Source organism: Herpailurus yagouaroundi, unplaced genomic scaffold (genome assembly GCF_014898765.1).
Source record: "Herpailurus yagouaroundi ecotype Mexico unplaced genomic scaffold, PumYag 28, whole genome shotgun sequence".
NCBI lineage: Eukaryota > Metazoa > Chordata > Mammalia > Carnivora > Felidae > Herpailurus > Herpailurus yagouaroundi.
Window position 1 is genome coordinate 100427503 of NW_024412376.1, and position 26655 is coordinate 100454157.

At 42.5% G+C, this 26655-nt stretch overlaps 1 protein-coding gene across 3 annotated transcripts in view; it reads left to right on the forward strand.

Moving 5' to 3' along the window:
* The window catches only part of SCD5 (stearoyl-CoA desaturase 5), a 170950-nt gene that overhangs the window by 93685 nt on the left and 50610 nt on the right, over window positions 1–26655 (forward strand). For all 3 annotated transcript variants that reach the window (XM_040479874.1, XM_040479885.1, XM_040479868.1), the window contains exons 2-3: window positions 32–162; window positions 21741–21946. In XM_040479874.1, the coding sequence (XP_040335808.1) occupies window positions 32–162; window positions 21741–21946 (337 nt within the window). The remainder of the gene's footprint in view (window positions 1–31; window positions 163–21740; window positions 21947–26655) is intronic.

Sequence of the window (26655 nt, forward strand, 5' to 3'; positions counted from 1 at the left end):
TACTGACATTTTCCCTGCTTGTGTCTTACAGCGTACTTCTGCTTCCTCTTATCTGCTCTGGGTGTGACAGCTGGTGCCCATCGCTTGTGGAGCCACAGGTCCTACAAAGCCAAGCTGCCTCTGAGGATATTTCTGGCTGTTGCCAACTCCATGGCTTTCCAGGTGGGGAATGGAGGGTCCTCTCTGCCTTAGGGACCCAGCGCAGATGGCACTGTGGGTGGAGGCACAGACCTGCTCCCTGTGGACTGATCATTCCTTCACTTCCATTCCAGGCTCAGTAATCAGGTCCCTAAGCATTCCCCTTCTGTCCCAAATTTCTATCTCCTTGTAGCTTTAGATATGGTAAAATGTTCCCTAGGGGCTTTGTGCCCCTAGGAATACTAAACCACAGAGGAGGAATGAGATTCCTCCACCCAAAACGCATGCCCCGAAACGCTCCACATTTGTCCGGCTCTACCCATGGCCAAGTTCTGTGCTGAGCATGCTATCTGCATATTGCTTTTGACCCTCATAGTAACCCCATGAGCTAGGTGTCATATGTGTCCCCATTTTACAGATGAGGAACTAAAGCTTAATGAGGTTAAAGAACTTGACAAATTACATGGCCGAAAGTGGTATATCCTGGATATATGGCCTGGATGCAAATGCAGATCTGACTCGAAAGCCATTCATTGCTCCTAGAAAACATACCCTATCATTTTGTGGTAGAGGTCTATTAAATATGGTGCTGGAAGACAGGATTTTAGCCCTACTCTGATGGTTGCTGACAATCACTTACTCATCTTCAGTTTCTTCATCTATAAAAATAAGAATATGACTTCACTCCCATAGTTGTTATGAAATCATTAAAAATTGCAGGGAAGTATAAAAATGTAAGAGAGTCATCACTGCATTAGGATTGGGCCATACCCTTTAGGACTATTCCAGTTGTAGAACATTCCCCACCACCTTGGGCACTTTCTGAGCTGCTGGATTTTGAGTTGATTATGAATTTTTGTTTTCCCAGCTCCTCATCTGACCCAGGTAGGGTGGATGGGAACAACGTGCTTTCAAAGTTTCTGCCAATATATGAATGCAGATGATTCCAGGCTCCATGTATTTTCACCCATTGGGAAGAAATGGTGATTTGCAAAATGGCTTTAGGGTTCAGGGAAACAGGCAACCCTCAAACATGCAAGTCACGTGGCTATCTCTGCAGTGGGCCTCCCATCCCTACAAGACAACCTGACCCTGAGCATTTCTCCAAGTTGCTCTCATGTCTAAGGGTTCATTTCCCTATTTCCCTCCCACAGTTTGAGCCTTCATAAAGCACATAGGATATAACACAATAGACCTTAGGGAACACAATTCATATTATGGATATCTCTTCGTTATAATTCAAGCAGTCGGGAATTACTACCAGGTCCTGGAGAAAAAGCTATTGTGCACAGAAGAGCAGTTGGCAAATTCTTGTTTTCATGTTCTTTTGTTCATCATCGGCAATGTGAACTACACCACACTTTGTTTTGACTTCAACCATCTTAGTTTAATGTTGTGCTTTGTTTATCATACCAATGAGTTATGATAATGATAATTTAGAAACTCATTGACTTGGGCCTTAGATGCTATTTAGGACTTAACTCTGTAATTTTCATTTGTTTTGTTTGAGCAGTTTATTATTTCTAACCTTCAATTACACACTCATGTAGTTACAAAGCACCTCCATTATTAAAATTTTTTTCCAACCTAAACAACCTGAAATTGAGAACATAAAATTCTTATTTCCCTTTTCCCAATGAAACTATTTACTTACAACTCAATTTTTGGTGACCTGAGTTTCCTCAGCATAACATCACATAACAGAACATCACACTGTGATTTTAACTTGACTTTGGGGAGAAAACACATTCTAGAGGAAGTACCCAAGTCCTGGAATAAATTCTTGGCACTGCTATTTGCTACATGTGGGTTTTTGTGCAATTCCCTCTTCCTTTGTCTGTGAAGGAGGGGGGAAATAAATAATATTTACCTCACAGTTTGTTGGAAGGATGAAATAATGAACAAAAAATGCCCAACTTACAGTTGCATTCAGTGAATATTGTTCTCTCTCTTCTTTATGAGAATTGGCGTACTGTCTCATTCATTCATTCATTTCTGTGTTGTGGTGCCTGGCACATAGAAGGCACTCTGAGAGTTTGTTAAAGAAATGAGAAATGAATTAATACTTTCAAGAAGTATTTTTGGAAACAATCAAATTTGAACTGTGCCTACTTCTTTCAGGCTCACATTGTGGTGGATTCTCTCCCCCCCCCCCATTCATTTAACAAATATTTATTGAGTACTTACTCTATGCCAGGCACTGAGCTAGGCACAGTGGGTATAATGTTAGCAAACACAGTCCCAAGCCTTGTCTTCGTATAGCTTTCCATCTAGTGGAATATTAGAATTCCCACAATTTCCCGGTGGAAATGTCAGTACTTCATGGGTCTGGGGTTTATAACAACATCATAGACCTAGGTAAAAGGTATCTGTAAGGTCAGCATAGGGCCAGCTTCCATACAGTGCAAAACTGTGTCAGTGGGAAAGAGTACAGTCGATCCAGACCACTTAACCCTGGGGAGAGAAGAACCTAGGAAAGTAAAAATGTGCTATGATCTGTCCATGTAGGGTACAGACCTGCAACCCTGATTTAATGCAGAGTCATTGATTTAGCTTCCCTTTGATGTCCTCATGGGTTTTTGAATATAATTTCAAAGGTTCTCCTGTGCTTTACGCCATCAGAATGGTCATGCCTTTGGCCATAATGGACGAGTCATGCCATGGTTATCTGTATTTGAAGACAATGAGCAGGGCTTTTGCTAGAAGCTGCAAACGAGATCTTCAAGAACAATCCTCTTAAAATTGGGGCTTAAACATTTGAAACTTCCTGTTCTCTTTCTTCTGTAGAAGATGTATGCACATGGGGCAGGGGTGATAGTGGGAAGGTGTTTTAGTCTGAAAGATGAAGACAGGGCAGGAATGATAGACAAGGAGCTATGATAATCCTCTGTCCCTTTCATTCAGCAGACACCCCCTGAGCTCCTCTCTGGCCCATTCTCCTTCCATACCAGTAGGATGCCAGTCAACCTAAATATGGGTTGCAAATTCCTTGTAATTTTCTGCTAGTTAAATATGGACCCAGGTGAGATATTTCTACCATCCAATGGTACCCAAGAGTTCAGCTTTCACAAGCACTAGCCAGGGCTTTGGATTTGTGCTTTCACATTCATGCACACACCGCTTCTGGGTGCAACTGGGTCTCTCATGAGCTTAGCCAAATAGCACCTGTTAGATGTTGCAGCCTCCTCTCTGCCCATGATTACTCATCAGATCTTAGTAAAGAGGCATTGGGTTTTGAGCTGGAAGGGAGTTAGTCTAACTCCTCTTATTTTGCAATAAGGGGTCAAGAGTAGTATAGAGAGGCCCAGAGAATGTCAGTGACTTGTGAAAGGTCACATAGCAAGTTAGTGGGTGGACCAGAGGGAAACCTGTCTCCTGACCCTCAGGCCAGGGATGCTTTAAGCTCATCTCTGGGTGTTCTTGTGTGATGTTCAACAGTGTGATCTGTGAACAGCTTCTAGTTGGCTCTTGTTTTTATATCCACTGTGACATCTTGTTTTTTAATTGGTATATTTAAACTATTCACATTTAAAGCGATTACTGATATAGTTGGAGTAACATCTACCCTGTTTCTGTTTGCTAATCATTACCCTTGTTCTTTGTGCCTTTTTTGTCTTCCCTAGTTTTAACTGCACATTTTACATTATTTTCTTTTCCTCTCCCCTTTTAGCATATCAACTATACTTCTTTTTACAGTTGTGTAATGGTTGCTTTAGAGTGTGTAATACACATTTAGAACTAATCCAAATCCACTTTCAAATAACATTATGGCACTTCACAGCAACCTTATAACAGAGCATTTCCAATTCTTCCTTCCTATCCCTTATGACATTGCTGTCATTCATTTCGCTTATCCATGAGCTCTAATCAACAAATACATTGTTGCTACTATTATTTTGAACCAACTGTTATCTGTCAGATCGATTAATAAGAAAAATTGAAGTTTTGTTTTACTTTCATTTTTTTCACTCTCTAATGCTCTTCTTTCTTTATGTAGATCTGGGTTTCTAACCTATGCCATTTTCCTTCTCTAAAAAAATTCTTCTATCATTTCTTGCAAGGCAGGTCTACGAATGACAAATTCTCTCAGATTTTGTTTGTCTGAGAAAGTCTTTACTTCTCCCTGACTTTTGGTGAATAACTTTGTTGGATATGGAATTCTAGGTTTCGAGGGTTTTCTTTCAACACACTAAATAATTTATTTCACTTTCTTCTTGCTTTCATGTTTTTTAAGATACATGTTAATAAATAAATAAATCTTAATAAATAGTGTACCTCTATAGGGAAGATATTTTTCCCTCTGGCTTCTTTCATTATTTTCTCTTTGCTTTTGATTCTTTGAATATGATATGCATATTATATACATATATATATGTGTGTATATATATATATATATATATATATATATATATATATATATAATTGTTATTCATCCTGCTTAGTGTTATCTGAGATTCCTGGATCTATGGTTTGGTGACTGTCACTAATTTTGGAAAAATTTTCAGCTATTATTACTTCAAATATTCCTGCTGTTTGTTCCTTCTTTTCTCTCTCTTTATTTCTTCCCCTTGTGGTATTCTATTATACATTTGTTATACCTGTTATAATTGTCCTATGGTTCCTAGATATTCTATCTCTTCTTTTTGCATTTCAGCTTGGGAAGTTGCTATTTATGTATCTTCAAGATCACTGACTCTTTCTTTAGCCATGTCCAGTATTGGTGAGCCCATCAAAGGCATTTTTCTTCATTTGTTACAGTTTTTCTGACTTCCAGCATTTTTCTTTCATACTTTCTTAGAGTTTCCATCTCTCTGCTTATATTACCCATCTGTTCTTGCATGGTGTCCACTTTTTCTTTTAAAGCTGTTAGCATGTTAACCATAGTTGTTTTAGATTTCCAGTCTGATATTCCAACATCTCTGCCATATGTGGAATCTAATTCTGATGCTTGCTTTTTCTTTCTAGATGGGATTTTTTGCCTTTTAGCATACTTTGTAACTTTTTGTTGAAAGCTGGAGATGATGTACTGGGTAAGAGGAACTGAGGAAATAGGGGTTTAGTGTGAAGTTTTATGTTTACCTGGCTAGGAATTGGGCTGTGTGCTTACTATGCACTCTAGCTACGGTGTCAGGGGCTAAAGTTTCCTCTGGTATCCTTGTTTTTTTTCTCTCCTGTATTGTCTTTGGGTTTTCCTAGAGATTTCTTCTTAAATGAGGCTTAAGGCTCAGTTCTTTCAGTTGAGGTCCTGTCATCATACAGGAGCACTATTGACATAGAGATGAGGGGACTAGTTCTCTGTCTGAGCCTGAGGTGAGTATTTCCCCTCCCCAGGTCAGTTAGGCTTTGGTAAAACCCCGGTTGATTAGAATCTGGTAAAATAGTTTCTCTTGAGGACGGGTCTTGAAAAGAGAACAGAGAGCACTGTGTGTATTTCAGAATGATTACTTTTCTCCTCCATCTGCTGGGAGAACCAGCTGTTCACAGTGAGAACCTGATAGGGCTCCTGGAGGTAAAATTTATGAAAGTTGGGGCCCCCTAGTCCTGGACCTTCGTGTTTTTAACTCTTAAGCTTGTCCACACTAAGACTTGAGCAGTTCATCAATTACTGTTTAAAGGTGCCTGCCCATCCTGGCACCAGCTGCGGGCTTTTGCTCCTGAGTTTCTGCCTCTGGGAGGCAGTGATTCTCTGTAACGGCCTGTTTATCTCTTTAGTTTTGGGGGCAGTAGTTTGCCCTGCGGCCTCACTTCTCTGATGCATCTAAGACGAGTTGTTGATTTTCAGTTCATTTGGATTTTTGTTGTTGTTGTTGCAAGGATGGGGAGTGACGGACTACTTCCAAGCTCTTTGCATGTCGGACCAGAAGGTGGAAGTTGGTATGATTTGTAAATGGACCAAACTTTGTCTCTAAATATGTCAGATAAATCACATGGTCATGGGCCGTAAACTTTGGCAAGTCTAAACTCTGCAACAGTAAAACAAAACAATTATCTAGAGCTACTACATACTGTCACTTCACTAAGTGCTTTATATGGTCTTCTGACAATACCCCTAAAAGGTAGATACTGTTATTTGTTTCATTTGATACGTGGGGAAATGGAAAGAAAAGAGCTTACATAACCTGTCCAAGGACACAGTACTGAAATGACACAAGGGGAATTTTAAGTGCAGAGGCTCGACTCCAGAGGTCCCGCTCTCACTGCGACACTCCAGTGCCTCTCCCAGGATCAAAGTGTATATGTTTATCCTTTCATTCAGCAGATAGATGGACTAAGCATTCTTCCAGGCACTGGAGAACACGACAGACAGGCGGACAGGTCCCTGTCCTCATAGAGTATATATTTCAGTGGGAAAGAGAGCAAATAAACAAGTGAGCGAATGAGTCAAGAAAGGTACTCAGAAGGGAGAGAAGAAGGTGAAGCATTTAAACACAGCAATGTGACAGAGTGCCAGGGCAGTGGCTTCTTTGGAGAGGCTGGTGAGAGAAGTCCTTGCTAAGGAGGTGACATTAGAGCTGAGACCTGAGGGAGACAACTGGTAGGGGAAGGGGGATCCAGATGGGAGGAGGAGCCAAAGCAAAGATGGGAACAAGAATGGTGTAGTCAAGGAAGATAAAGGTGGCCAGTGTGGCTGGTCCACGTGGGTGTGGGAGACGGTTACTGAAGAGATTATAGAGAGGGGGATGGACGCCACATCAGTGCAGGGCTCTGTCAGGTATAGCAAGGAGGTTGGATGCTGTTCTAAATGCCATGGCAAGGCACTCTGGAACTTTAGGAGGGGGAACAACATGGCCTCATATGTTTTAGTGACATGATTAAGCCTCAGACCATAGTCATGAGACCCTGGAGGTGTTGTGGTGGATTCAGGATCATAGACCAGTCCCCAAGGCTGGGTCTGTGTGGATGTGCATAAGAAGGAGAGGGACCTGCATATGAGGCAGTGACCTCGCTGCCAGCTCAGGGTGTTAGCAACAGCCCCTGGTGGCAGTTGGGTGGGAGAATAAAACATCAGAACACTTACTGCAGGCTCAAGAATCCTTACCTTTACGTGGCTCTCTGGGCAGGCTCTAACTCTGTCTACAGAGATCCCGTTTCAGTATTTGCCACCTTTCCTAACCATGAGTCTGCACCTCAGACATACAGCCTTTCTGCTGCACGAAACAAGTTCGCCTTCCTCCTTTCAAGTTGGGTAGACGTTGTTGGTTTCCTTCCAGTGTAAACAGGGAGTAGCAGAAGTGGCCCTGACCCAGATGCCGTGAGGTTTCTCCACGTGCTTTTGGAAGATGCTTGCATACCGCCTCACGTTGTCTCCACCGCTGCCAGCCCTCCTGGACACGTGTAGAAGCCATGATGGAAGGGCAAACAGCTCAGTTTTCTTTGAGCAGCCTCTCTGTTCATGATGTTGGTGACTTATGGAATCATCAGAGCATTGTTGTCGTATGCATACCGTTCTGTAACTCCATCCGTAATGGCAAGGCGCTCCTACCCATGACGATGACGGGCCAGAGGCAGGAGGGGAGGGAGAGAGAGAGAAGAAACTTCTGAGGTGGCCGCAGGAGGCACTGCATCTTCTGAGTGTCCTTGCCTGGTAGGATTTCCTACCAGGAAAAATGTACCTTGTAAGGCAGAGGTCAAAATGGCTCCTGCCCTAAGATGCCTCACCTCCTTCCTTGTTGTGGATCTAGGTCAGTGAGAGCTGGGGAGAGGAGTGAAATGAACCTCAAGGGAATGAAAAGGTGATAGCCTGGGATGGCCTGAGAAAAGGGAGTCATTCCACAGATGCGTGTATGAGCCAGAGGGCTAGCTTGCCTGTCACATTGCCCTACCCCACATCGAGCAGCCACTCCCCATGCAGTCTCGCCCTCTGTACAGCAGTGTCTTCCTAAGCATTTCAAGGTGATTACATTTTTATAAAGAAAAAGATATATACTTTAAAGGCACCCAGAGAGTTTTTATTCAAAGAAATAGTTGGTAAAGTAGAGGATATTTTTGCAAACGTAGCTATCAGATTTTATATATTCGTTTGGCTCCACATCTATATTGGAAGAAATTACACTTGTTGAAGATGAATTCCACATACAGGCCTGTCAACGTAGAATCTATTCTGAAACATATTTTCAAGCTAAGTGTTTCATTCTGCCTGTTTCTCATAAGGAAGTTCTTCGGAGGAGGCACTCAGACCAGGCACCTCCTTAACCGGGCCCTTTTTCCCCCACCACTCTCTTCCTCTCTTAGAACCCACCAGAAGGTTGGAGTGGGAGGAGGGGCTCAGAAGCTGAGTCTAATCCTTTGTCTAACAGCTGAAGAAACTGAGGCCTAAATGTCTGAGCTGATTTTTGTTTATTTCTCCGCATTGTCTCGAAAATTCTGTATAGGTGTCGAAGGACACTGTGTCGCGATTCAATACCTTGATGAGCTATTTCTTCCCAGACCTGCCACCGAACGTTTGGGCTGAGCTAGCACTGAGTTGTCACTCCTTACTCTTTATTCCCACTGCTCTCCTGCCAAACACTCCATGTTGTTGCTTTCTAGGTTTCCCTACCCACTGATTATTTTGCATTTTGGATGATTTCTCTTCCAGCTGCCTTCATTTGCATTTTTCCTAAATCAAATCTCATTGTGATAATTTCTATTCGTATTTCCAACCTCTTTTTAGATCCATCTGTGTTATTTTCCTGTCCTCAATGATGTCTGCAGCACCTCCTAATTTGGTAACGACCAAAAAACGTTATCAACAAAATGTGTATGCCTTGCCTCTCAGTCATTAATGAAGATGCTAAATAAAACTAGATCTCTCAGGCACATCGGGACCTTCCATGCGCTCCCTCCCCTGCCCCCTCCCCCTCATTAGATAATTGAACTGTTTCTCATCTCTTGTCCTTGTTTATCAAAGTTCAGACTTTCAATCATCCTGTCATAGTTCCTGCTAGTGCCAATCAGAGCTCTTGTCCCAGCAGTGTTTCAGGGATGCTATTTCACATGTGTTATTAAGCTCCAAAGGTACAATGGCTACAGGAGCCACTGAATCAACAATTTTAATTAATGGTAAAATTGTTATACTTTTATATGCCAGAGGAAATTTCTAGCCTTGCTTTTAAAAACTCTTAGAAGACAGACACATTTGATTATCTTCATCTTCTCCAGTTGACTCCTCTATGGCTTTTTGTGTAAATCTGCTAGTTAAGTCCTTTCTAATTTAAAGGTGCATAAACCCCTGTGTGCTTCTGAGGAATACAAGAGATGTACAAGAAATGGCCCTTGTCATAAGGAGCTGACAGTCTGAGAGAGCCGGCTAGCCTTTTGTGTGATAAAAGGGGACTTTTACAAGACAGTGTGGAGTTAAATTGCTCCAAAGCTTCATCCTGACTCTTAGGGCTGCCGAAATATGAATACGGGCTAGGGTACTGGGGTAAAACCTAATGCAGAAATGGAGTTAGACCTTCACAGGTGAGAAGGATTTGCGTAGGCAAGGAAGAAAGGGAAAAGTAGGGGCTTCTGGGTGGCTCAGTCGGTTAAGCGTCCGACTTCAGCTCAGGTCACGATCTCGAGGTCCGCGAGTTCGAGCCCCGCGTCGGGCTCTGGGCTGATGGTTCAGAGCCTGGAGCCTGCTTCCGATTCTGTGTCTCCCTCTCTCTCTGCCCCTCCCCGTTCATGCTGTGTCTCTCTCTGTCTCAAAAATAAATAAACGTTAAAAAAAAAATTTGAGAGGGAAAAGTAGGGGAAAGACTTGAGCACAGGTGGAGAGAGAGGAGTGATAGTGGCATGCTGGAGGGGGTCCCCGCAGAGTAGAAAGTTGATCTGACTGGAGAAAGAAACTGACTGCCATAGCAGGCTGCAAGCCCAGCTACCTGCAGGACGTCTCTCCCTGGACGTCTCTTAGGCCTCCCCAAACCAATGTGCCCAAAACCGAAGTCGTGACTCTACTGTCTCCCCCTCAACCACTTCTAGTTTTCCCTGCCAGAAATCTGGGTGTCATTCATGATTCCTTCATTTCCCTCATCATCCCTCACTGCTCTCTTTTATTTTTTTTTTTAATTTTTTTTTTTAACGTTTATTTATTTTTGAGACAGAGAGAGACAGAGCATGAACAGGGGAGGGGCAGAGAGAGAGGGAGACACAGAATCCGAAACAGGCTCCAGGCTCTGAGCTGTCAGCACAGAGCCCGACGCGGGGCTCGAACCCACTGACCGCGAGATCGTGACCTGAGCCGAAGTCGGCCGCTTAACCAACTGAGCCACCCAGGCGCCCCACTCACTGCTCTCTTTTGGCCAATCTCTTCAAGTTCCACTTTCTAGGTAATATCTTGCATCTGCACACCTCTCCTCTGTGCTCCCCTCTGGTCCAAGCCACCACCATTTCTTGCTTACACTACTGCAAATGCTTCATAAACTGGTCTTCCTCCTGCAACACGTGCCCCTCTCTGTACTGCAGCCAGACAGAAGTTATCGAAAATTAAACCACTCTCTAGCAAAAATAATAACAATAACAATAATAATAATAATCTTTTGGTGGCTTAGCGTTGCATTTGGAATGAAATCCAGCCTTGTTGTGATGGCCTCAAAGGCCCTGAGTGATCAGGCTTTTGCATCGCAATACCCGCTTTCCACCCCAAGCACACTTCACTACAATTCTGACACTAAGTCCCTGAGCTGGCAGCAGATCCCACAAGGTAAAGCCTCAGCCCTCCACATGGCCACCTCCACTTCAGGTGACAGCCGCAAGTAGGGTTTCCTGGCCCTTGTGCCTTTCACCAACCGGCTACAAACTCCCACAATTCCCTCAGGTTTGATAATTCACCAGAACAATTCAGAACTCAAGAAAGTGTTGTACTTCTCATTACAGTTTTAATTATAAAGGATCTGATTATCTGATTAGAAAATCAAGACCAACCAATGGGAGAGACACATAGGGCAAGGGGTGAGGGTCCCTCGGGCAGAGCTTCTATGCCTTCTCCTGGTGGAATCAAGGTGTGCTACCTTCCCCGCACATCAGTGCCTTCATCAGTCAAGAAGCTCCTCTAAGCCTGTGTCCAGAGTTTTTACTGGAGTTTCATTACAGGGGTATGGTTGATTAAATCACTGGTCACATGGTTGAACCCAGTCTCCAGTCCCCCTCCCCTCCCAAAGTGCCAACCCTCTAGTCACCTGGTGGGTCTTTTTGGTGACCAGCATGATCCTGAAGCTATCTGGGGGCCCACCACAGTCACCCCATTAGCATAATAAGGAAACCTTTTATCACTCCGGAAATTCTAAGGGTTTGTAAAGCTCTGTGCCAGGAACCACTGGGGACAAAGACCAGATATATTCTTTATTACACCACAATACCTCTCAGACTTCTCTCTTGCCCCACCTCCTTGCACACAACACGCCGGTCTCCTACTTCCTGGATCCTGCCCAGTCCTTCCCTCTGCCCCAGATAGCTCCCTTCTCCCTTCCATCCACCTCTTCCCAGCCTGCGGATTACCTGATAAGAAAGTCCTTGCCTATCTTCCTGTCCCTTCATTATCTCCCATACATTTGCTTCATAGCACTAATCTGAGTCTGAAATGATTTTATTTATGTTGACTCCTTTAACTTTATGTTTGTGTCCTCCATACAATATAAACTCCTTGAGGATAGAGCCTTGATTGTCCTGTTTCTTATCTCCTCGCACATACCAACAGTCAGTAAATATTTGTCCAATTAAAGAATAAATGAAGTGGGAAAGATAAGGATGATCAGACCAGTTGAAGCTCTTTGATTGTCAGAAGAAGAAGTGTTTAGGCTTGGTGAGAAAAGTAACGCGGAGAGGTTGTTGGATAATAAACAAGAAGATGATAGGTATTTGGGGAGTATGAATATGGAGAGGATGGTCACAATGTACCACATGTATTGCCCAGGGGGAAAGGACTGAAGGCCCTATGAGCCAGAAGGCTATTACAGGAGTCAAGCAGACTGACAAAAGCCTGAATGGGGTGGCAGGGTAGAAATGGAATGGAAGGAGAAAATCTGAGATTTTTAAAGGTGCCCTTGACATTTTTCTTTGCAGTTGTGACTTCTTATTTTGAAACAATTTTGAACTTACAAAACACTTGCAAAAATACCATGAAGAATCCTGGATACCCTTTACCCAGACTCACTAATTATTGACATTATTGCCTCATTTGCTTTATTACTCTCTTTCCTTTTCCATATGTGTGTATATGCATTCTTCTGCGTTCCTTTTTTTTTTTTTTTAATCATTTGAGACTGCTATAAACATCATACCTTTTCATTCCTAAAGACTTCACTTTGTAGGAAAGACATTTTGTAAGAACACAGAACATGGACCAAAATCAGGGGATTTAATGTTGATAAAATGCTATATCCATGATCCTAGCCCAAGAACCTGTTCTGGATCCTGTATTACAATGAGTTGTGATGACCCTTTAGTCTCCTTCCAAGTAGAATATTTCCTCAGTCTTCCCTTGATTTTATGACATTGACATTTTTGAAATGCATAGACTAGCTATTTTGTAGAGGGTCTCCCATTTTGGTTTGCTCATGTTTTCTCTCACTTACATTCAGTGCATTTTTGTCGGGAATGCATTAATAATCCTGTGTCCTGAGTATCAAATAAGAAGCATATGATATCACTTTGTCATTATACCATTATAGGTAGTATGAACTTTGATCGCTTAGTTAAGGTGGTGTTTACTCAGTGTCTCCTGTAAGATGACTAGTTTTCCTTTTGTAATTAATAAGTGATTTATGCTGAGATATTATAAGCCTATGTAAATATTTTTCCTCCATCAACCTTTTACCTAGTAGTTTCAGCACACATGGGTGATTCTTGCTGGAATCAGCTATTGCCATGGCACCTGCAAAACAATGATTTTCGCACTCCATGATTTCTTCTACCTATTTATTTATTTATTTATTCATGGATTTTTATTTTATGAAATGGTTTTTAACTCATTACTGTTAGTCATCTTAATGCCTCCAATTATTTATCAAATTATCCTAGTTTGTTCAGTGGGAGGCACTACAAGTGGACTCCTATGTCTTTTTTCATACATTCCCATCATGTTTTGAGCAATTCTTGACTTTCTGGCACAACAAAATATACCACATTCCTCTTGTACTTTTCCTTACTTAGGCCTGACATCGGCCATATCATCAAAGTACCAACTCCTTTTAATGCGAAGTGATATTTAAAAAGCAAAATCTAGGAGCAAGGTGTATCCTTGGCTGCTGGGCTGTCATTATTATCGAGGCCCTTTCTTCCTGAAATTTTGACTCATTGAGGGAAGGAGATATAGCTCAGGAGACTAGAACAGTGGTCACATCACTGACCAAAAATACCTCCCAAAATCAAATTGGAAAGATTCACAGGAGGTCAATTTGTCTACCAAGAGGACTTCCCAAGCCATTTTTAGAATGTGTGTTAAAAATGTGTTTCTCGGGGCACCTGGGTGGCTCAGTTGGTTGAGCGTCTGACTTCGGCTTAGGTCATGATCTCTCAGTCTGTGAGTTGGAGCCCTGCGTCGGGCTCTGTGCTGACAGCTCAGAGCCTGGAGCCTGCTTCGGATTCTATGTCTCCCTCTCCCTCTGCCCCTCCCCCACTCATGCTCTGTCTCTCTCTGTCTCAGAAATAAATAAACATTAAAAAAAATATGTTTCGGGGCACCTGGGTGGCTCAGTCGGTTAAGCGTCCGACTTTGGCTCAGGTCATGATCTCACGGTTTATGAGTTCGAGCCCCGCATTGGGCTCTGTGCTGACAGCTCAGAACCTGGAGCCTGCTTCCGATTCTGTGTCCCCCTCTCTCTCTGCTCCTGTCTCTCTCCTTCAAAAATAAATAAAAACATTAAAAAATATATGTTTCTCATTGTAAGAGATTTAAACAACGGAGTAATAAAAGAAAACATAAAACGCCCCTTCTTTGCAATCTTTAAGTTTTGTCAGCACTTTTTAACATCTTATAAAACCTCCTCAGGCTAGGATGCCTGGGTGGCTCAGTTGGTTAAGCATCTGACTTCAGCTCAGGTCATGATCTCTCAGAGTAGCTCAGGTCATGATCTCACGGTTTGTGAGTTCGAGCCCCTCATTGGGCTCTGTGCTGACAGCTCAGAGCCTGGAGCCTGCTTCAGATTCTGTGTCTCCCCCTCTCTCTGACCCTCCCCTGCTCATGCTCTGTCTCTCTCTGTCTCAAAAATAAATGAAAACATTAAAAAAACTTTTTTTTTAAATAAAAAAACCTCCCCAGGCCAAGTGCCACCTGAAGGCTGGTCGGCAGGTGGTAACTTGTTCTCTGGAAGCAACAGTTTGCCAGGTGGTATAGACTTCTGCCAGGCCCTTCTTGGGGACTTTCTGGGTTCTTCTTACAGATTGTCAGTGTTATCTGGAGGGATATCAGTGCTGACCCAGTATCAACAATGGGGAAAGCACTGAGTGTTCTTCACCGTTCGAATAGTACAATGCTGTCATCTGAACTGGAGGAGATTAAATTCAGACCCCAGAGAGTGAGATAAAGTCTATTTCAAATGAGCTTTATGGGCCCTAAAGAGTGGAGGCAGCAGTGTCTTCTCTTCTCTGATCCCCTTGGTAGAATGACTCTTTTTCCAGATAAGATGCCATGCATTTGCAAGACTCTCTCTCTCTCTCTCTCTCTCTGTGTGTGTGTGTGTGTGTGTGTGTGTGTGTGTGTGTGTGTCTCTGTCTCTCTCTCTAAAACCTGACTGTCAGAGATGACATGTTGGTCCTAGTTTGTTTTTCACTACTGACTAGAAACAAAGATGTGTTACAGACACAGATGGAATTCCCTTTGGCTCTGTGTTGAGGCCACCTGGTAAATTTCCCCTTTTGGAACAATGGAGGTAGCGGACAGAACGACCTCAGTGGTGTCTGTTCAGAAGCACACATCTGTTTGCAGCTAGGCTGGGGGAAAGCTGATCAACGCTTCTGGTCTCAGATCTGTTGACTGGGACAAGCTAAAAATACAGTTTACATTTAGCCTTCATCTTGCTAACCAGTGGAAATTATGCGGGCTTCAAAAGACAGGCTCCCCTATTGCCATTTTAGAGGACTAGATTCGAGAATTATTTTGATCATAAAAGGAAGTTGGGGAAAAGTAGTTCCTGATAGAGCGTGTTGTTTCATAATCTGCTTCAGTGGAGCTTTTGAGATTGATTACCTTTGCTCAAGTCCCAGATAATACTCAAAGGCTGTGCTTATGAAGGAAAAAATCACCGCACGATCAATTTCAATTTCCACAGTCTCAGCAGGGACCCTGTTCAGGGACGTTACCTATGACGGAGAGTGAAGTATTAAAGGTACAAGACACAGGGTGCACTTCAGCAAGGGCACCGTCACACTGATTGAGGTGTGGTTGGTTGATGCGTGCTAAGAAGAACAAAAGATAGAAGAAGAACGGTGTGAAGATGTGGAACTGACCAGATTACTAGACAAATCTTACTCTTTCATGTAGTTTTTCCTAACATGGAGCTAATGACAGAAGCTGGGTTGTTTAGATTCAGGAGGATAGAAATGTTTTTAAAAAAATCTGTTTAGCCAGTCAGAGTGGCCAAAATGAACAAATCAGGAGACTATAGATGCTGGAGAGGATGTGGAGAAACGGGAACCCTCTTGCACTGTTGGTGGGAATGCAAATTGGTGCAGCCGCTCTGGAAAGCAGTGTGGAGGTTCCTCAGAAAATTAAAAATAGACCTACCCTATGACCCAGCAATAGCACTGCTAGGAATTTATCCAAGGGACACAGGAGTACTGATGCATAGGGGCACTTGTACCCCAATGTTCATAGCAGCACTCTCAACAATAGCCAAATTATGGAAAGAGCCTAAATGTCCATCAACTGATGAATGGATAAAGAAATTGTGGTTTATATACACAATGGAATACTACGTGGCAATGAGAAAAAATGAAATATGGCCTTTTGTAGCAACGTGGATGGAACTGGAGAGTGTGATGCTAAGTGAAATGAGCCATACAGAGAAAGACAGATACCATATGGTTTCACTCTTATGTGGATCCTGAGAAACTTAACAGGAACCCATGGGGGAGGGGAAGGAAAAAAAAAAAAGAGATTAGAGTGGGAGAGAGCCAAAGCATAAGAGACTGTTGAGAACTGAGAACAAACTAAGGGTTGATGGGGGGTGGGAGGGAGGAGAGGGTGGGTGATGGGTATTGAGGAGGGCACCTTTTGGGATGAGCACTGGGTGTTGTATGGAAACCAATTTGACAATAAATTTCATATATAAATAAAAAATAAATAAATAAATAAAAATAAAAATTAAAAAAAAATCTGTTTACCCCATATTCCAAAAATCAAAACAAAACAAAACAAAAACCTCATTTATTATAACAATTTAGAAAATACAGGCAAACTAAAAGAAAAATTTTGAAAACACCTGCCATGCCATCTCCTAGAGAGAACCACTCTAAAACAGGTTGACTTACACACTTCCTTTATTTTTTCTATCTTTATGCACACATTTTGATTAAAATTGTACTTATTATTTTGCAAACTATTTTCTCTTAACTGTTTTCCCTTTCATCACTCCATGTCAATGTTACAGTAACCTTTTGTTGTTGTTGTTGACTGGTTTTTATTTCAAAACCAAGAGATGCTTTTGTTAAAAATTTCAGAGTATAAAGTAAAATATAAAAGTTTCTCCGCATCTCCTCCCTCCCAGTCTCACTCCCCTGACGTAACCCTCAGGTTTTTCTCTTAATAGTTATCTCCAGAAACTTTCTATGTACACACACACACGAATGTATCACAAGGTACTCAATCAAATCCCATTATGTGGAAATTCAGGGTTTTTCCAGTTTTCACTGCATCTCTGTGGTTAAATCTTTGCATGCAACTGTGATTATTTCCTTAAGATAAATTCTAGAAAACAAATTTCTAGGGGCGCCTGGATGGCTCAGTCTAGAAAACCAAGCATCTGACTTGGTTTCAGCTTAGATCATGATCTCACGGTTTTGTGGGTTCGAGCCCCTCATCAGGCTCTGCGCTGGCAGCATGGAGCCTGTTTGGGATTCTCTGTCTCCCTCTCTGTTTGCGCCTCCCCCATTCGAGCTGTCTCCGTGTCTCTCAAAAATAAATAAATAAACTTAACAAAAAAGTTAGAAAACAAATTGCTAAATTGAAAGACACAATTTTAGTGCTTTTGATATGTGCAGCCCGTTTGCCCTTCACATGGCTTGTGACAATTTGACACTCTTCCCGGTAAACAACACTGAACTTTTTTAAACTTTTAAAAGTATAACACCCATATAGAAAAGTGGACAAGCCCTAAGTTGGAACTGCACTATTCAATATGGTAGCCACTAAACACATGTGACTGCTGAGCACTTGAAATGTAGCCAGTCTGAATTGAGGTACACTAGAAGTGTAAAAAGAAACACTCACTTTCGAAGAATTGGTGCCAAAAAATAATGGAAAATGTCTCATTAATAATTTTATGCTAATAATGTATTGAAATGATATTTCGGATGTATTAAGCAAAATATATTATTAAAGTTAATTTTACTTGTGTCTTCTCACTTTTTTAATGTGACTACCAGAGAAGTTTTCGTTATATATATTCTTGTATTATATTTCTCTTGGACAACACAAAGTAGGACATAGTATGGCTCCTCAGATAACAAAACCTACCACCTGAGCCATCCACTCCTCATTTGCTTCTCTTCCCCTGCCTGGTTTTCTCCAGCGCCCCCAGCTTCCTGTGCCTCAGTTATACCCGGGGCTCTTAGAACTAATGTAGCACTCTTTGCCACTCCAATTCTTTGCCAGGAATGATCAATAAACTCGATAAAAGTGAGCATCCACTTATGAAGGTAATGAGGTGGCAGATTAAGACAGTACCATAAGGTATAAACTCTGAGTCGCAAATGGAATCATTTGTCAATTAATTTGTTAGGATGTGTAAGTATTTAGGCTTCAGAAATTGCCACTGAGTTTAATATCATGTCCTACCGAAATGTGCACACGGGGCACAGACAGGATACACATACTCGAGAGTCAGTTCATTGATGGAAGTTCGCCGTCCCTCTACGCCTCAATTTTGTTTTTCTTTCCCGTGAAGTGAGGATGATGGAGTAAGGCACATAGTTCCAGACAAGAGTAGTCAGCACTTTGTAAACTCTGGGGGCTGAAGAGATTACCAGGAGATTGCTGGGGCTGTGGGAGCAGCTAGTGGCTGTTTTCTCTCACTCTCCGCCTCCTGAGGTTTGCTCACCCTTCCCATCAGCCCTCCACTTGCCCTTCCACATATATTAACCGTACCAAACACACCCTAGGTACACACAGCTTTTCATCAAAGACAAATGCCATTCACAGGTTGGCTCCCATTCCCAATCCCTCCAGGATAGAAGCAAAATGCAGATAAGGAGGAGGAAAAAGGCCCTTGGGTAAGCATACGAATCTTGCTCGCTTCTGCCCTGTTGTTGGCTTACATCTTGTCCTTTGGATCACTTTTTCATTGGACTCCGCTTTAGTGTTAAAAACAAGAACAAAACAATAAGAGAAGATTTTTTAAAAAAATCATCTTAAAGTATTTGGGGCTCGATTATATGCTAGGACATTTGGAATCTGGCCAAAACCCTTGCTTCATTTCACTGTTGCAGGCTAAGTGGCCTCTTTTGGGAAGATATCCAGGTAAGAGGAGTTAAAGCAAATAAACATCTCTGTTCCGACCTGTCTTCGCCATTCTTTTGTTGTGATTGTATTATGCTTAGTTGTGTGAGAATAATGTTTCTAGTTCTTCAGAAGCCTCTACTCAGAGTTTTTATAAAATTTCATTGTGATAAAGAACAAATATAACCTTTTAACAAGGAAAATGAAAGTTCTCTGTAAAAGACTTCCTCCCTCTAAATTTAGAGAATAAGGGAAATACCTTGTTGAAAGAGAGTGAACCAAGAATTGAAGGAGCACTATCTTTTTTCCATTACTGTTCTGACCTACTCAATGAACTTCAGCAAAATTCTTCTAAGCCTTAATTTTGCTGTCTGTGAATTGGGGACAGAGTATTCCCCTTTCTTCCTATGTTCATATGGACATTGCAATAAACTAATGCAAAAGGAATAAATTATGCCTTGGGCTGCAGTGGTCTTTACTGACATTTGAAATTCCGTTCTAACTCTAGATTCTATGGTTATAAATAATAAATACTTTCTCTTTCCAACCACTGTGTTTAAATACTCTGGTAAAATCTAAAGACTTCTTTCTTTTTTTTTTTTTTAAACATTTATTTATTTTTGAGACAGAGAGACAGAGCATGAATGGGGGAGGGTCAAAGAGAGAGGGAGACACAGAATCTGAAACAGGCTCCAGGCTCTGAGCTGTCAGCACAGAGACACGGGGCTTGAACTCACAGACTACAAGATCATGACCTGAGCTGAAGTCGGACACTCAACCGACTGAGCCACCAGGTGCTCCTAAAAGACTTCTTTCTTATCTCACTAAGCCAGGCTATAATTTTTGCCTTGCACAGACTACCAAGAACCTCTTTTCTCTTTTTATAGTCAAAGCTGAGCACATAACTCTTAAGGTCTTTCTACCTCCCCTCTCTTTGTCCTATTACCCAAGGGTGAAGCAAATTGAGAAGCTTTCAGGGGTGCTATTGGATAAACAAAGTTGAGTAACCTTCCAGCAGCATTGGATGAGCCAGAGACTCAATGAACCCCCTTTTGGTTAAAGAAACTATTGGAACTTTGAGAATAAAACAGTTCCCTCTCTTCTCATCAGCAGGATGAAGCCAATACCTGTAAAATGGCAGATTTCTAGTGAAAACATAACTATGTCCTGAATAGTATGGTATAAAAACATTATGATCTTTTTTTTTAAAAGGGGCTTATGCACTATATAAATTTATTTTTATTTTATTTTTTAAGTTTGTTTATTTTGAGAGAGAGAGAAAGCACGAGTCGGGGAGGGGCAGAGAGAGAGCAGAAAAGAGGGAATCTGAAGCAGGCTCCACGCTGTCAGAATAGAGCCAGATGAGGGATTCAGACTCACGAATCGTGAGATCATCACCTGAGCCTAAATCAAGAGTTGGACACTTAACTGAGCCACCCAGGCACCCCTATAAAGTTATTTTTATTTTCAGACTAGTTTTCCTATCAAAAGCACTACTTCCCAGAATAATTTGCCTGCTCAAAGTTTTGAAAACATTGTCCGCGAAAAACAAAACTGAGTATAAACTGAAAGTCTATAGATACCACTGGCCCATGGGTACTCATAAAGTTTCATTAATAATATCAGCCTAAATGACATTGGTTGGTGCCCTTGATAGCTCACCCAGGACCTCCAGTCTCTGGACACCCTTCTTCTGTCTCCCATCATAGGGCGGTCAATAGGATGTGTCCCCCATGTGTGCCTGGGTTTGGCAGAATCTGCTAGACAATGCTTCTTTTTGCCTGGGCAGCAGAGTCTCTCTTGGGATTCCACTAAGAACAACCTGTACCTTAAGTATTTCTTCTCTTATGGCCAAGTACATCAGATTCCTCAAGGAACCAAAATCACTTCCCCTCCCTTCCTGTGACACACTGTTAGAGCACTCCTCAAACAGTATTATTTGTGTCTTGGTATTTTGCAGAGATTTGGTGAAGTAGCTTTTGGGTTTTTACTTACTGGCTTCCTGCTCTCTGTAAGTTGGATATGAAGGCTATTAAAGAATGAGATGGGGGCACCTGGGTGGCTCAGTCGGTTGAGCGTCCGACTTCGGCTCAGGTCATTATCTCGCAGTTCGTGAGTTCGAGCCCCACGTTGGGCTCTGTGCTGACAGCTCAGAGCCTGGAGCTTGTTTCAGATTCTGTGTCTCCCTCTCTCTCTGACCCTCCCACGTTCATGCTCTGCCTCTCTCTGTCTCAAAAATAAATAAACGTTAAAAAAAATTAAAAAAAAAATTTAAAAAAATTAAAAAAAAAAAATGAGGAGGCCAGAGAGATTCAGGCCAAGAACCAGCCTTCTTTCATACTCAAGATTGCCCCTCTCCTCTGACAACAAGACTTCATCTTGAGACTGGATCTCTCTTTTCTTTTTTTTTTTTTTTTTTTTAAGTGTTTTTTTTTTTTTGGGACAGAGAGAGACAGAGCATGAACGGGGGAGGGGCAGAGAGAGAGGGAGACACAGAATCGGAAACAGGCTCCAGGCTCTGAGCCATCAGCCCAGAGCCTGACGCGGGGCTGGAACTCAGGGACCGCGAGATCGTGACCTGGCTGAAGTCGGACGCTTAACCGACTGCGCCACCCAGGCGCCCCTGGATCTCTCTTTTCTTGATATGAATGCTCTCCCAGGAGATTTCAGTAACCCCCACCAGAACGTTCAGGTTTCCCCTCTCATTCACTCAACAAGCCTGGATCTCCTGCAGCAGGCACATCCCAAACACAAGCGAAGATCCCTACTAAGTGAAGATTTCCTCTTATTTTCATGGAAATCATCCCAGACCAACCCCAGGGATTGAAATTGAGGTGAAGAGGTTGTGGGTTGAGGATGGGAGCAAAGTAGAAGTCAGTGGTGAGGATGGTAGGGGGGTGGGGGTGAGGCATAGAGGGAGGCTAAGTTTTCAAGAAGGCGCCAGGGTGCTTTGTCTCTTCACTCAGGGTCTGTGTTCTCTCTGCAGAATGACATCTTCGAGTGGTCCAGGGACCACCGAGTCCACCACAAGTACTCAGAGACCGATGCTGACCCACACAATGCCCGCCGGGGCTTCTTCTTCTCTCATATCGGGTGGCTCTTTGTTCGCAAACATCCAGATGTCATTGAGAAGGGGAGAAAACTTGACCTCACTGACCTGCTGGCTGATCCTGTGGTCCGATTCCAGAGAAAGTAAGTGAACAGACACCATAGACTTGTCCCTCGGGGACAGGACCAAGAGACAGAGCACAATGGAGTGCAATAATACCCCCAAGTAGATCTCCTCATACCACTTACTCTCTTATTAGGATTTATCTCTGTTTATTCATTTTCTTTTGCTCATTAAGTCTTCCCTATTTACACAATTGTTTTAATTTTAATTTTTAATGGATTTCCTTTATGCCCAAATGTCATTTCCTTCAGACCAACCCACATGACTGATTTCACAGAATCTTTTTCTGTAGTTCCCTACTCCCCCATTAGAGTTTCCCTGGGGTGGTGGGGAGGGCGGGGAGAACTTACTTCATTTTAGTGATCCTTGACTCCAACAGCATTGGACTCTATCCAGGTATACTTCTCTGTTCTCCTGGAATTCTCTTATAGTGATGCCTCTCTTCCCCTGACTCCTAGAAATGTTACACGAGTAGATTTTTCTGCAGAGGAAATGTGATCATGTAACAGAGAGCCTCAAAATGCTTGTGTGCACTAATGGTGTTAGCTGAGCGTTTTCAGCCAGTCAGCATTTACAGGATAAATCTACTCTCAACAGGCACATGGAGAAAATCACTTGTAATTGTGCTGGCAGATAGAGTGGCTATTTTTCACCTTTACCAGGAAGCTGGCATAGACTATGTCCATGTTGGTCTGGATCCACAAAGTTGGCCACTATGAGAGCATTTATAAATGGGCTTTTTGCCCCAAAGTAATGAATTTATGTGCAAAGAGAGACAATTTATGAATTACACTCTGGCTAGAGTCTTGAAATAATATGGTGAAAACGTGGTTACCAGAGGCCATCTCCACTGACAAGCAAGAGTCATATTTGAGACCTTATCTGAATAGAAACTCCTGAAAACAGAAATGGAGGCTGTGCCTTTGTCTGACACAAACGATTCTTGCACGAAAGGACGTACGGCTTAGAATTGTGCTCACTTTCCCCCCGGCCTCCCTCTTTACATTGGAGTGGGCAGCAGCACATAGAAAATGGTGGACCGTGGAGATAGACTGCTTAGGATCAAACTTTGTGGCTCCTCCATGTGCTAGTAAAGACTGGCTCTTGACCATTATCTCCTACAGTTCTTATGAGCACATAATGGAAAAAAAATGTATGGGAAATGCTTGGCTCATAGTTAAGAGCTTAGATCAGTGATTATTATTCCACAGGCAGTTGCTAGTCCAGAGGACTCAGTGTGTTTCCATCCTCTGCTTCTGTTGGTTTCTCCAGAGGGTCACTGTGTGCCTCAACACAGCTCTTTCTGGTGGACACACCCAGTATCAGTAGCCGAAAGTTCTCTAGCAGAAAATAACAAGAGGTTTTTGATGAACAATTAAATGATTTATTCGTTTTGATTTTTCACCATAAACATAAAGTCTTAAAAATCATTAAAGAAAATCTGCAAAATTCAGAACAGCGGAAAGAAAATAATTCAAGTCCTAACACATAAACACAGCCACAATTAATAATCTGTAGTGTATCTTTCCATATTTTGTCCACATATCTGATATATTTCATATGATGACAAGCATACTGCATATGTAATTTTATGTCTTGCTTTTGAACTTCAGATTATGTTGGAGGCACCATTGTTGAAGGCTGTGTGAGTTCACTAGTTGAGTGTCACGGTTTATTTAACGATCACTCTGCAGCTGAATATGGGTGTCGTTTCCAATTCTGTGATATAAATTATGTTGCTATATAATTAGTAATGCTTTGGGACAATCAGGCCTTAGATTAATTTGAAGAGCTCAGATGAGAAGGCAAAGGATCTTCTATTTTATTAATGAGAACTGGGCTGAGTATAATAGTCTGGGTTTCTCTCACCATAAAAATGGAAGATCTTTTTTTCATCTTTTTCCTTAAAAATGTGGTAATTTGATTCATTAGATTTGTACTCATGGCACTTATGTCCAAAGACTATTTCTAAATGCAAGCAGAAGAACAGAGACTATTTCAGCATGTTCCCTAAATAGTTACCTGAGAATATCTTTCCTCACCAGCCCAGTGACCAAAGGGGGTTGTAGCTATCCATCCACTCATATCATCCAGTCATATCATCATTTCGTATATACCATCGAGCTCCTGCTAAGAATTGGTGTTGAGGATACAACCTTCAAGATTGGCGGCTGTATCCCCCAGATTTGCAGACCAGCAGGGATCCCACAAATAAATGTACAGACAGTTATACCCTCGTGAGAGAAGTATTGTAAAAGCGTGCCACAGGAACACAATACGGGCTGGTGAGGGTGAGGGAGGGCCTAGGAAAGAAACTAGCTTCTAAGCCAAGACCTGAAAGATGACAAGAAGTTAGATGAAGATGGGGGAAAGGATATTTAATATATCTGTCGATACATAGAACTATATAGAGCCATTGAACTTTAGAACAGGGAGGGACTTTGTAAATCATTTAGCTCATGCCTTCCACTTCTCCTATGGGAAAACTAATAAACAAAATATAGATAGAAGGTTGCGGATAGAAGTACTGCCTTGGTCTTTTGGGGGTGCTATAACAAAAATACCATAGACTAGGTAACTTAGACAGCTACATTTATTTCTCACAGTTTTGCAGGCTGGGAAGTCCAAAATTAAGGTGCCACAGATTTGGTGTCTAGTGAGAGCTCTCTTCCTGCTTCATAGACGGCCTCCTTCCTGCTGTTTCTACACATGGCAGAAGCGGGGAAGAAGCTCTCTGGGGGTCTCTAATCCCATTTGTGAGGCCTCCACCCTCATGATCTAATCACCCCCCAAAGGCCCACCTCCTAATGCCATTGCACTGGGAATTAGGTTTCAACGTGTGAATTTTGGGGGGACACAAATATTACCCTGTGGCAAGCACCTACATCTCAAATTATTTGCTCCGTGTTCTTTTGATTATACCTTGCTGTCTGAAAAGGGTTACAATGGTTCTCTTAAGTGTAGGTGAGTACTCATGTTCATTGGTAATTATCCAGCCTGGAGAACACAGAGATCCATAATCTGAAATAAGGCTTAGAATCACTGCACTAAAGGAGAGAGCTTCCAGAATACACAGAGGTAGTACAAGGGTTTGGATATTTTCAAGTCTGTGAAGCCAGCTTTATTGGTTCTGCCAGTCAGACTATATGGAGGCAACAGATTCCTTAAAGAATGAGTCCTTGCACTTGGGGTGTAAGCTGGAGGAGGGATGGACCCTGTCATTGGCAGGAATGCCACATCAAGTCTAAGTCCTTGCTACCCTTAGCTGAATGGGGGACTCCTTGCATAACAGAGATTCGGCCCTGGGTCACTTTGATAGTACACCTTATAGAATTGATCTCCTTGTCAGAATCCCCACCTGCTCCTCTATGGTTCTCTGAGGGCACCAGGCTCTGTTCTGGTTTTGATCCCCGGGGTTTGCAGCTAATTCACTAATGTTAGTGCTGCTCCAGCACTAATATTGCAGTTGGTTGATAAACTTGTGCTCAGCCATCCTCATGACAGTTTACCAAATAAAAGCTTGCCTTGTCAGAGAGCCAGGCTTGATCAACATTCCATTATACAGTATAACAAAAGAGAGAAGATAGTGGCATTAAACATAACAGGAGGACAACACAGTTCAAGCAATAATTATAGAGTTTTCCTCTAAAGAAAATTTTACCAAGGCTATGATAACAGGTAGTTAACTGGACTGCTTCAAGTTTTGCTCTGCTGCCTGGTTGTGAATGACAAAATGGCAGGCATTAGGAGGTGAGAGGGAGAGAAGCTAGTGATATCACATTCAGACTTTGGCAACTGAGCCCTGCCTGAGGTTCTATGCCTACAAGAGCTGTGCTTTTCCCTACAGGGTGAGGAGATCACAGGGCAGAGGCACATACCACCTGGAATCTTCTCCCACTTGTATACGTTGCCTTGGGCTCCAAGGAACCTAGAATTCCCTGTCCAAATGGCTCTGAGCCTACTTCCAGAGCCTACACTGGCCTCTCCAGGGCTCTGTCCTCCTGGTAGAGATGTGTACACCCTAGTCCTGAACAGTGGCCAAGAGGCAGTCTTAGCCTGGAGATGAGTTTGGCTGTCCATAGAAAGAGGATAGAACTAGGGGTAGAAAGAGAATGGGGCAGATCACAGGCTAAGGGCCTCCATCTCTATTCCTGGTCTGGGCCCTACGAATATCAGGGTGAGCCTAGAAGGGGGCCACTCATAAGACTGGCAGTAGGTCTGTCAGTTAGGAATTGTGTTTGGCCAAAACAGAATAGAAGTTTATTTCCCTCACATATAAAAGAATTGTGAAGGCCCAGGTTATGGTAGCAACAGTGTCAGTTGAAAACCAGATTCTTTGATCTTTCTGCTCCACCAACCTTAGCATGTGACTTTCATTCTTTCATTTTAAGGTCCAATGTGACCACTAGAGCCCTAATCAGAAGGAAGGTGAGGGTGAGGGGTAACACTGCTCACCTGAGTCAGTCACCTATAAGGAGCTTTCCCAGGAGCCACATACAGCCTATCCACGCACCTCTCATTAACCATGTCAGGAAATGTAGTTTCTTGGTTGATGCCTTACACCCTTGCATAAATTCCTGGTTTTGTTCCCATGGAAGAAAGTACGAATTGGTATGAGGTAGGCTCTCCCGTAGGTACTTAATTACTTAAGCAAAATAACTAGCCATCACAAGTGGCTCAGTCTGACAACGTTTTCATTATAAAGCAAGTGAGTGGACTTTCTGCCACC